The following is a 12,885-nucleotide window of genomic DNA, read 5'->3' on the forward strand; positions in this document are numbered from 1 at the left end:
AACAAAAAATCGTAAATTTTAAACCACGTCAGTTTTTATTCTTTTGACTAATATCCAATTATATGCAGTAAATAAAATGTAATATTTGTACGAATTTTATCGTAATATTTAAAAAATTGATTTTTTTTTAACAAAATAAAACGACATGTTTTGAAAAAAACTGCATGATTTAAAAAAAAACTACACTTTTTATTAAAATAACTATACTTTTTATTAAAAAAACTGCACAATTTTTTAAAAATTTCATGTTTTAAAACATAATTCCACGTTTATAAAAAAACTGCATTTTTAAATAAAAAAAATGCATGTTACAATTTTTCTTTTTAAATAACAAATTATAACAAAAAATAAACAGTTTTATGAAAAGTATGTTTATGGTAATGGAAAAAAATATCACTTTTATGGGTTTACGACTAAAAACAAAGATAAAAAATGATGAAAATTTATTTTTTTATAATAATATTTATGTTATTATATTATAAAAAAAATATTATTATTGTTTTTTTATCTTAATAAAAAATAAATTTAAAATTATTAATATTAATAAAGTTAATAATAAAATTATAATTATTAATTAATAATGATTTATTGATTAAGTTATAATAAACTAATAATAAAAGTTGATAAAAAATAATTATATTGTAATGATGACTTAAAAAGTAAGGTTAATGGTAATAATTTATTATCATTCAATTAAAAAGTAAGCTTAATCTAGATTATGTTGTAGGTTGGTGTGTCAAAAGTAAAAACCTTTTAATTATTATATTTTATTTATCTATAGAAGGAACCGGAAGCGTGCGGGTGGTTTGACTTGCCAAACTAGAGCTAATGGTCAATGTTTTAAATTGTCAAATTAGTGTATAACTTCTGGAAACAAACCTTCCCAAAGAAGAAGCTCACTGACGTGGCACCTCAGAGAAGCAACACATCTACTCCTAAACTGCGACTGGACATGACGTCAGTGTATCAGTCCAAAATACCAGCCCGCCTTATCTAAAAATGCCATGTGTGCACCTAGCAAACATATCTTTTTCTCCAAAAACGTAAAATGAAAATTCAAATCCGTGTGTGAACAGCGTCCTAGCTGGCAGCCACGTTGACATACGATTAGTATAAATAGTTTGACCTTACTCACTTTCTTCAAATAATCACAAGCAGAAAAGCAGCGGTTGATGGAAAGATTGACAAATAAACTTAACCACCAAGCAACCACCAGTTTTCAACAGCAACTGTCAATGATGCAGCCGCCGTCGCTGCCGCCATGGAGGCGGCTCACCGAAGATGAAGAAACTTCAATCATGGTCGCTGCACTCAAGAATGTTATAAATGGAGATACTGCGACTGTTTATAACCAACAGCAGGACTATGATCACCGGCAGTTCTCTCCGTTCAGCTATGCTCCGGCGACACCTTTCGCCGTTAGTGAGCCAGTGGATCCTGTTCCTCAAACGTGTCCGGTTTGTGGGATTCGCGGATGCCTGGGATGTAATTTATTTACGGCTGATATGAAACAGAACGACGGAGGTAGTGGTGGTGCTGGTGGTCCGATTAAGAAGACGAAGAAGAATTACAGAGGAGTGAGACAGCGGCCGTGGGGAAAATGGGCATCGGAGATTCGGGACCCACGTAAAGCAGCTCGGGTATGGTTAGGTACTTTTGAGACTGCTGAAGCAGCTGCTCGGGCTTACGACAGAGCAGCGATAGAATTCAGGGGAGCCAGAGCGAAGCTCAATTTTCCGGTGACTGATTACACGACAAAACCGTTGTCGCAACTGGAAAACCAGCAGACAGCTGCATCGTCATCAAGAAGAAAACAAGAAACCGAGAAGAAACACGTCGTAGAAAAGAAAACAAATGTTTTGGAGAAAGAGAGTGAAGATTGGATGATGACGATGATACAAGACGTCGATGTCGATGGCGGTTTCCCCGACTTAACAAATCTTGAATCAATCTAATCACGCGGTGATAATATTGCCACGTTCGCAAAAAATAATGATCTGATATAACGATGTTGTATATAAACTATAATATAAACATTCTTTTCACAATAGTATAGTGTAAAATGTAAACATGACGATTTATTTATTAATATTTTTATATTTAAATGGATGAGACTGACCAAATTATGTTAATTAAATGGCAACAAATATTATTGTTTATTATGTCAAAATCAACAATATATGTATAATAATAATTATTTATTGGGATGTACTTTTTTACTTGTTTAGCTATATAAGTCGTGAAAATACTGGCTATAAACAATTTTTTATGGTTGAATTCCAAAAAATAGATACAAAAAATCGAATTTATGGGTATAGACATGGATTCCGCGGAGGTGAGCTCTGAAGGCAATGCGGAATCCACTGTAGCTCTGCGGAATGGCAAAATCGTAATTATATCAGTGGTATTAACGAAAAAAACTCGATGAATAGTTCCGCGGAGGTGCCTCCGCGGACCTCGTTAGCAACTTCGTGGAACTGTTCATCGATTTTTTTTTTTTTGCGTTAATACTCCTGATTAATCGTATAGGTTATAATTATTACAATCCTCCTCATTATACCAAAAAGATGGAATAATCTCATTATAATCCTCTGATATCAATAAGCGATAAACCTCCTCATTATATTAATCAGTTTTATAATTATTACAAAGAAAAAAATAATAATAAGATATGTGGATTTAGTGGGACCAAAATAGGGAATAATCTTCCGATCTTAATAAAATATCTCATTATAATCATCCGATCTTAATCTGGGTATTTATGAAAAAAAATTCAGGAAAAAAAACTCGATTAGCAGTTCCGCAGAGCTGCTAACGAGGTCCGCGGAGGTACCTCAGCGGAACTGTTCATCGCGGTTTTTTTGATTTTTTTTTTTGCGTTAATACCCCTGATTTAATTACGATTTTGCCATTCCACATAGCTATAGTAGATTCTGTGGACAGAGCTCACCTCCACAGAATCCATGTCTATACCCGAAAATCTGATTTTTTATGTTTATTTTTTGAAATTTAACCTTGTCTATGGCTGGTATTTTTCCATATAAGTTTTTATTAAGCTGCACTAAAAAATTAATTTTTAAATATGGGGACATGAGTACATGACAGACACAGTTAAGGGTGTAAGTGAGCCGAGCTACACGCGAGCTACTCGGGATCGACTCGTTAAAAGCTCGACTCGAGATCGAATTAAACGAGCCCGAGCCGAGCTCGAGCCTAAATATGAGGCTCGTTTATTAAACGAGCTCGAGCCGAGCTTCAGTTAGTGGGCTCGCGAGTCTAAATGAGCCTAAACGAACATATATATATATATATATATATATATATATATATATATATATATATATATATATATATATATGTGTGTGTGTGTGTGTGTGTGTGTGTATAGGCTCGTTTAGGCTCGCGAGCTCACTAAATTGTTCACGAGCCGAGCTCGAGCTTCATTTTAAGGCTCGAATCGAGCTCGAGCTTCTTCAAAATTAAACGAGCGGAGCTCGAGCTTGGTTAGGCTCGGGCTCGGCTCGGCTCGTTTACACCCCTAGACACAGTACCTCACCCCTTCATATCTTGTCAAATTTGTTGTGTTAGAGCAGATGCACATGCATGCACCTAGCTAGCTCCCCGCCCTTTCCATCGGTCGCTCAGCAACCAACATTCATCGTACGTACACAATTCTCGTCGACTCCCACGTTTCCAGAATCATCAAAAACCTAGCTAAATGGACAAGCTACAAAAATCAATGTCAACAAATTAATTAATGTACTCTTAGTATTACAATACAATCGCAGTAGGGTGATGGCTTTTTTGTATGTCTTGTAAGAATGAGATGTAAATATTAGTGTTTGATTGTTTATTTTTCAGAAGATTATATATCTAAAAATGTATGCATGTTTTTTTTGGCATATATGTGGACAAAAATCTTATAACATTTTCAGATATCTTCTAACCTAAAAAACATGTAATTTCGATTTTAGTCATATTATATCAATGACATAATTATAATAGTATTAAGTTACATTATGTATTTATTATTGGATTAGTGTCTAAGCCAGTAACTATATTTGGTAAGTACTTGACCCGGTGGTGCATGGTCCTTTTGGGTTGCCTTCACCATAGCAACTTGACAGGGTGATTTATGAAGAGAGAGAAGATATTATGATTTATTAATATATTATGAGAATAATATATTAAAGGAATAATCATATTATTTAATTAATATTGGTCATAGATTAATTAAGAATTAATTTGGTGACTAAAAGAGATTAATTAAATAAAGGGGACTGGAACTGTCAATTGTGTGATAGTTGGTTTTGGGTTATGGATCCTTATGGATTCTAGGGTGGACGAAATTAAGGTGTATGGACTCCTTGAATTCGTCCAAGCCTCAATCTAGAAGGATCTTTGGATTGCTTAGGGCCTAAGTTATTCAATTAGGGTTTCAGGATGTAACCCTAGCATCTCAAGTATTTAAAGACCCCAAGGGCTACAGAAATCGGCTACCAGAAACCCTAAGGAGTTCCAAGAGCCGATTTTGTGCCTACATCCTCTCTCCAAATCATTCTCTTGCTAGTTGGTGTTTGTAAGCCATTAGAGGAGTGACAATTGTGACTCTAAGCTCCAAGAACAAGAAGATTCAAGCAAGCAATAAGAGGTAATCATCTAGATCTGATTTGTCTCATCAAATTTGAATTATACTCACTAGATCTAGGGTTTGCAAGACTTAGATAAATTGCATGTTCAATTAGAGAAACCTAGATCCAAGCATTAGGGTTTGCATGTGCACATAGGAAAGTTCTTATGGCTCAAACCCATCATTTATGTTGTGCACCTAAAATCAAATTACTCATCATAAATCATCAACAACGATTAAAATGACTAATATTTTTTGTTTGAATGTCTATTTCTTGTAATATTTTCTCATTTTAACTACAACTAAATGCAATAAATATCAAATATATTCGTTAATTCATTTTACCATTCATTATTTTATAATACATTGTTTAAAAATGACATAATTATCCTATTGTCATTAAAAATATAAAATAATTTAGACAGACACATTATCATAATATAATATCACAATAAAAATATAAAATAAAAAAATGGTTATGAAAAATAAAAGTGTTATACAATAATACATAAAGTTTGATCTAAATTTGTTAATTATTTATGAAAAAATCATAAAAGTGTTAAGTTCAAAATAAGATTTTATTATACAAAATATTATCCAAACGTAAAATATGTAGTTTATCATTTTGTTTCAAATTTGGAATCTCTTAAAACAAATGAAATTGAAAGGAAATTGAAATTGATGGAACCTTTCACTGTTTTAAAACTAGAATTATTTAGATTTCAGTATTGAAAAACTATTTTGAATTTAAAAAACTGGTTTATTTAAATATTCGTTTATTTTAGCAGCTTGCATACGTTAGAAAACAAACATATTTATTCTTGCAGACTGCAGACATATGTCTGTAGTGCAGAGGTTTGCAGATATGGTCGAGAGAATGCATGTGTTTTGTCTCTAAAAAACAAACATCAGTTAGCTTTCCTTAGCACACTTACTTTCTTAGTTAATAATAACCGGTCTAAATTCTTTAAAATCAACACCATAAATGGAATTCAACTTGAAAAGGCAAAACTTATGGAGGAGTTCAGAACATTGCCCTTGTTGTGTATTTATTTTCTTGTCTCAAACTTATATGGCCACTTCGAAACACCGTCACAAACCACGAAGACGACGGTAGGTGGTGCAGTTCTAGAGGATGGAGGCGTTATATGTCAGAACCATGGTCTAAAAGTAAGGCTTGTGACAAATATTATTTATTAGGGTTTATGAAAGAGCTTGATTGGTGGGGTTTTTAGATGACAACTTATTAGGGTTTTGATGGAAGTGGAGGAATTCAAAGGTGGTTGTCGAACAAATGAAGAATATGAAGTAAGCAGCTAGGTCTTGTGATGACGTTTAGGACAAGATGAACGGATGAAGCTTCATCTTTGAATAGAAGCAACCATGGTAGTTGTTTTGTTTTCTGATGATGTTGGAGGGGCGTTGTACTTTACCCAATATAGAAAGAGGTGGAGAGTGAGAGAGGGATAAATGGGAAAAAGTCAAGGGGATGGGATATTGAGAGAGGATTGAGGGTAGGATGGGGTAGTAGGTCCATTTTATTTTCATTTAATATATCATTATTATATAGTTAAAAAGAATTAAACAATTTATACGACTTAGGGACCTACCACGTAAAAATTTGAAACCACACTAACCATCTTCATAAAAAAAATAGGAACTTAACTTATGACTTTTGTAAAGCACAAAGACAATTTATGTAATTTTGTCAAAATTTAAAGACAAAAATGACATAAATAGTCCTTGTAATTAGGGATGACAAGTGGGTTGGCTCTGGGTTCGCGGGTCACAGGTTGGCAGGTTAGCAGGACAGAATACATCAACCCAACCCAACACATATATGTATTCAGGTTGGCGGGTTCGCATGTCATTGGTTCGTAGGTCAGAAACATCAAACCAACACATAAATCATTTAATTATACAAGTTTGCAGGTAACTTTCATCGACGGTGGTGGTTTGGGGATAAAGCGACGAGTTGTGGTGGGTCGGTGGAGCGCAAGTGTAATAGTGGTTTGCGGCTTTGCACTGGTGGGTTGGTGGTGTGTGACGCCGACAGTGAGGTAGTAAGGTAAGGGTGAGGAGTAGTATGTGGTTTTTTTATTAAGTAGGCACGCCGCACTCGTAAGTCATAATTCATAAATAAATAATAAAGTTTTAAATATATATATATATATATATATATATATATATATATATATATATAATATTGGCGTGTTGGCGGGTTGAATCCATGAACCCAAACACTTAAACCAACCCAACCCATGAAATAAGCGGGTTGACGGGTTGACAGATTGGCGGGTCAGAAATCTCAACCTAACCCTGTTTATTTTCGTGTTTGGTTACAGGTTGGGTCAAGAATTACCACCCCTACCTATAATATAAGGAAATACTTATAAAAAATATGAAAAAACGATAAAAAAAAATCATTTTACATGCATTTAATGGAGCTATAGTTAGATTTGACAGCAAGGAGATGGATGATATAGTTAACCGAGTTTTCGTTTAGATAGATCGGTTTCATCTAATCTGATCAAGTGAATCCAAATTGATTTCGGTTTACAAAATATAGATCCAAATAGTCCAACCTAAATTCAAATCCGAACCGATCCAACCAAATTATAATTCAGTTCGATCAGTGTAACATCTAAAAATCACAACAAATTCAAACTTTTCAAAAACAACCCATTTACTCAAAAAGTGTTTACATAACCACTGTTTCCAAAAAAACATTATTCAAAATCAGAGTCTCCCAAGATCCAATAACATAAAACCGAGGATGTGTACGGTCACGCTTTCGTCTTCTCACGGTCCTTAGAAGTACCTAAAACAAAACTAAAACTGTAAGCCAACGCTTGATGAGTTCCCTCAAAGTAGCACCACATAAACACACCAAACAACAACATGTATACATAGCCTTCAGCATGACTGGACGGCCTCACCGGGCCTTCAGCCTATCTGGACCGCTCTCTGGGCCTTCGACCTGACTGGTCTGCCTTGCAGGCCTTCAGTCTATCCGGACCACCCTGGGTGTTTTGGCCTTTAGTCTCAGCTGGTCCGCCTCAACTCAGTAAACCATCACATATCAACGTACACCACAACAATTAATATCTAGCATATACAGGTATTCATACAGATCTAACAGATCACTACATCATAAGAACATCTTATATATCAGGATACAGATCTAAAAGATCACTATAACATAACAACATCCTATATACCAGGATATAGATCTAACCGATCACTACAACATAACAACATACAATAAACCAGTATATCAATCCAATGGGTTGGCATTGGTGCCTTCGACCCGTAAGTACAGTGAGGAAAACTCACCTCTCAATCTGAACACAGTCTGAATCTCCGCTCCGACAACCGGCACTACTCGACTCCTAATAATCAAAACACTTCTCATTCTATATTAATAACAATTCCCAAAATACCTTTGGTCAAAGTTCAAAAGTCAAGTCAATACCCAGCCTAGTCGACCCAGTCGAGTATGTTGGGCGTACTCCTCTATACGCGGGGCGTACTCGTTGGTTAACCAGGCGACGAGGGTCCAACTGCGTACGCGCAGCGTACCACCTGGTACGCCTAGCGTACGTACCTGGTTAGCTCTTTTCCCGTTAAGAGCTTATTACAGCAAGTCCTTACATCCAAAGTCAGATCTAAGCCCCAAATAACGTTCTTGACCATAAAGTTTCGAACTTTATGATCTTGCATGGCCAAAAAAGTGCTTAATACTAAAGATGTCATCTACTTAACCCATTAAGACTTTGTAGAACTTGCATGGAAAGGAATAAGTGATCAAGTCCACATTTTTATGCTTCTAAACACCACAAAATGACTGAAAGGACAACTTAAATGGATTGGAGTAGCTTATACTCAAAATACCCAAATAATGGGATCAAAAGGACACAAACTCCATTGTTAACTTAAATTTATGCATAGAATCATCAAGTTCATAACTTTATACCTCAAAATGGATCTTGAAGGTGAGATGTTCCTGGATCTAGAAGGTCTTCATCTTCCAAGATGATGCTTCTTTCTTCACCTTTCTTCAAAGGCACCTTAAACACACACTTTTGAGCTCAAAGGATCACACACAATGGATTAGGGTTGCAAAGGACGAAATGAAGGTTGGAGGCTGGAGAGGGAATAATAAATGAGGAGTTAATGATGCTTAAATATGGACCAAACCCTAAAAATTAGGGTTTGAGGATTCTTCACGTATGGCCTGCGTACTGGGTGTACGCCCAGCGTACTCAGTCTCGTGTATGTACGCCCAGCGTACTCAGTCTCGTGTATGTACGCTCAACATACACAACGTACACCTAGCATACTAAGCCTCGGCCCGAAATTACAAAAATGCCACTATGGGCCATTTTTCTAACTTTCTCATACACAAGGGCTAAATACTATAAGTCTTGATAATAAAGGGGGATATTTGAAAATACCTCAACGTCGGGATGTTACAATCGGTTTTTGTAACGTCCCACAAACCCAGGCTAAATTTTTCGTTTTTAGCATAATATAACATCCATTTTTAATAAATTTACATTGAGGATAAATCATTTGTTCATAAACCATTATTCGGAAATCAGAGTTATAATGAAGATAGTGCAGAATCTCGAATCATAAAGTTGTTGATATGTGTGTACAATCACGCCTTTGCAATTCGATAAGTACCTACAAAATATTTAATCCACAACTGTAATCACAAAGCTTAGTGAGTTCCCAAAATACCACATACAACACAGCATAAAAATTAGCTAAGGTTATCAACAAACTCTGGAAACCAACGACGGTCCCCAATGGGCTAACAACACGCCTTATGGATTAACAACACACCTCTCGGGTTATCAGCATCCCTGAGGACTACCAGCAGTCCAGAAGTTATCAGCAACTCATTTCACATGTAACACAAATCAACAAATAAGACTCCGTTGGTCGACATGCATATACGCATATACTACCACACAGGCAAGTATAGTGAGAGGACTTTCCTCGTAAGTAGCAGCTAAACACCACAACTCTCACCCAACAAAGACTGGTCTGACATGGAACCTAACACCAATAAAGAGTACCATCTCAGTCTACACTCCAAAACCGTTAGTTTGATCAAACATCAACCCATGCCAAAAGTCAATGGTCAAAGTCAAAGTCAACAACTAACAATACTAATAGTTGAACCTCACGTCGTGACCAACCCTTGGCCATGTCGTGAGAATGCACCACAACGTGAACCACTCCTTGGTCACGTCGTGAACACAAAAAGGCAAGATAATCGTGAGATCCTTCATTGTCACGTCGTGACACTCTCCAAGTCACGACGTGACCACAGTCTGAAGCATAATCCTAATGGTTTAAGTGCTTAATCCATTAAGTCATCAATTCCAACTTTCCAGAAGAATTTATCCATTCCAAAGCACCATAAAAATCATTGCTTTTTAGACATGCATGTCCAATGCATGTCTTAAACACAAGCTAGGTCAAAATGACCAAAATAAGATCCTAACATCAAGCATGGTATCCAAAAGATCATGAAAGATCAGATTCATAGACCAAAATACTCTTGTGACAAGGTAGAATGATAAAGTTGCAAACTTTATCACATCCCACTACACAGTCTTCATTTAATGGACCAAAAAAAAAGCTTAGAATCTAGATCTAGCAACTCATAATCATAAAGGTGGAAACTTGAATCATACCCAAGGTCCATAACATAGTTGGAAGCTCAGATCTTCTTAAGCAAGGCTCCAAAACTCCATCTTGAAAGAGCTTCTTTCTAAAATCCACCAAGAACTCCAAAAATGGATGAGAGAGGATAAGGGAGGCTCAAAGTGGTGAAGGGAGGCTAGGTTTCTCCCAAGGGGTTCTATATGATGGAGGGTATGAAAAAACCCCTAAACATGAATCCTTACATTTAAATACCTTGAAAACCCTAAAAATTTTGTAGGTTTGGGTTGCATAATTTTCACATCGTGACAGCCTGCTTATCACCTCGTGAGGGCTCTCACGTCGTGACAACATTCCTGTCACCTCGTGAGAACGGTTTTTCCCCAAATTTTACTCCAACTTCAAACAGTTATAACTCCTTCGTTCCAACTCTGTTTTTGACAATCTTTATTTGCACGGAAAAGGTATTGATGAGCCCCATAACCCTATATAACTACTTTTGGCTTAATAATTGTCGAACTAAAACCATAACCCTTACAAGAAGTCCAATATATAACTTTTCCCATTTTACCCTTTTTCTTCGAAGCACAATTCGATGGCTTTAATCACTTAACCCAACATTATCAACATCTGATAGGGTCTAAACTCAATTCCCTTAAAGCCCAAGATCTTTACTTGATCCGTTTATGGCCCGCTATCCCGATAATAGAAACATCTGAAAACTAGGTGTTATAGTTTTCTACAATTCGATTTTCAAGAGGCAAAATATTTTAATAAATATATAATTTAAGAATTAGCTCACTCTATAAAAAAAACGTAAGACATTTTATTAATTAGCTATGAATTAAAATTTATAGATAACTACCAAGAACAAAATATTATAGTTTAATATATCATAGATAAAAAAAAATTTAGATATGAAGTAGATATTTATGGTATTATATTAGATAAATCTTTCTAGTCTGTTAAAAAATAATTTAGTAAATTTGTAAATTATTAGAGATATATATATATATATATATATATATATATATATATATATATATATATAATCAAAAAAATGTTATTTGGGTTTTTTTGGACTACTCGGTTTTTATTTTATAAACCAAAACAAATCTGAAATCCAATATAATAATTTGGTTTTGGTGAATCCAAAAAAAGGACCATTTTTGTACAAACAACAAAGGGTATTTTTGTCATTTACAATTACTTAACAGAATCTGTTAACAAAGTTAGTAATAAGGACCTTTTGTGTGCAAGGTTTGCTTTGTAGGGACCATCTAAAGGAAAAAAGTTATGTAAGGATTATTTCAGGAAAAATCTGTAAAGCTAAATGACCATTCGTGTAATTTACTCTTGTAATTTAAGTATTTTTAGTTTATTAAGTATTTTTTATTTTCACTTTATAAGTGTTTGTTTAACAATAAATTGATATGATATGATGTATTTGATTGATGTGCATTTAAATGACAACGTTGTGATATTGGGTATGTGGTCCATGCATGTCGGGATTTGTTGTACCTCTAAGGGTGGTCAGAGTGGCTTGGGAAAATCAGTTTTAGGTTAGAGGAACAGGCAGTACCGTCGCAGGGCTTACACCATCGCATGACAGGTTGGGGCTTTGGCATTCAACATGGGTTGAGGAACTCGTGATTCCTCTTCAACATCTCTAATTTTTGTATTTTAATTATTTTTCTATTATACATACATTTATCTACCAATTTAAAACCACACCTTTTTTTTCTTTCAATTTCATTATATTCTCTTATATTTTCTCTTCGTTACTCTATTCTCTCTACATTTCAATTCAAAAATTAAAAATAGATGCCATTCCTAGGGCAGTTGTATTTGCGGAATAGTCAGAAATCGAAGAAATGGCATTGGCTCGAGCATATATTAACACTTTTGATAATAACCACGTGAGTCAACATAGATCATTATATTTTTGGCGATCAGATCTAGATCATTTTAAGCATCAGCTTGGGGGTTCGAATCGTCAACCCATCAATTTTTTTCAAAATGAAAAGATATGCAAGGAAAAATGAAAGAGTTTAATGTTATTTTCACCCACAAGATGAATACCCGCGAGCCTAGAGTTTCCGACGAAGAAGTTTTAAACACAACAAAAAATGAGTATCGCGAACACCATAACATGAAAGATTTTCGGCACGAGGCGGTTTAAAAATATAGTTTCATTTTTTAATTAAATGTTATTTTTAATATTGTTTAATATTTTTTTGGTTTTTAAATTTGTATAAGTTTATTTTAAAGATTAAAAATTTATAAAAATGTTATGTTGTATTTAATTTTGTATTTTCTTTTTTAATTTAATTAAAAATAGTTATGTGGCAGGCGGGTTGAGTGAGTTTGAAAAGATGTTATTTTCATGTGTTGTGGGTTGGAAAAGATGAAAGAAAGAAGAAAGAGAAAAGTTGACGTGACAGTGTGTCACTGTGTTGAATGGGTTGAGTGGTTTCTACTCCTACTACTACCCTAATGGTGCACAGAGTAGATAGAAAGATGAGGATGTATGAGAGTACCTACCTCCAAGACAACTACTCCCCCTCATGAGATAC

General features: G+C 34.9%; 1 protein-coding gene across 1 annotated transcript; it reads left to right on the forward strand.

The window, feature by feature from the left end:
• Positions 1-1,150: 1,150 nt before the first annotated feature.
• Positions 1,151-2,109, forward strand: LOC145117762 (uncharacterized). Its single transcript, XM_079054074.1, has one exon. It carries the CDS (start codon positions 1,173-1,175, stop codon positions 1,953-1,955), a length of 783 nt encoding a protein of 260 aa, XP_078910200.1. The 5' UTR covers positions 1,151-1,172; the 3' UTR covers positions 1,956-2,109.
• Positions 2,110-12,885: the final 10,776 nt, after the last annotated feature.

Source organism: Lactuca virosa, chromosome 5 (assembly GCF_052849685.1).
Source record: "Lactuca virosa cultivar CGN04683 chromosome 5, Lactuca_virosa_CGN04683_v6, whole genome shotgun sequence".
In the NCBI taxonomy this organism is placed as follows: Eukaryota; Viridiplantae; Streptophyta; class Magnoliopsida; order Asterales; family Asteraceae; genus Lactuca; species Lactuca virosa.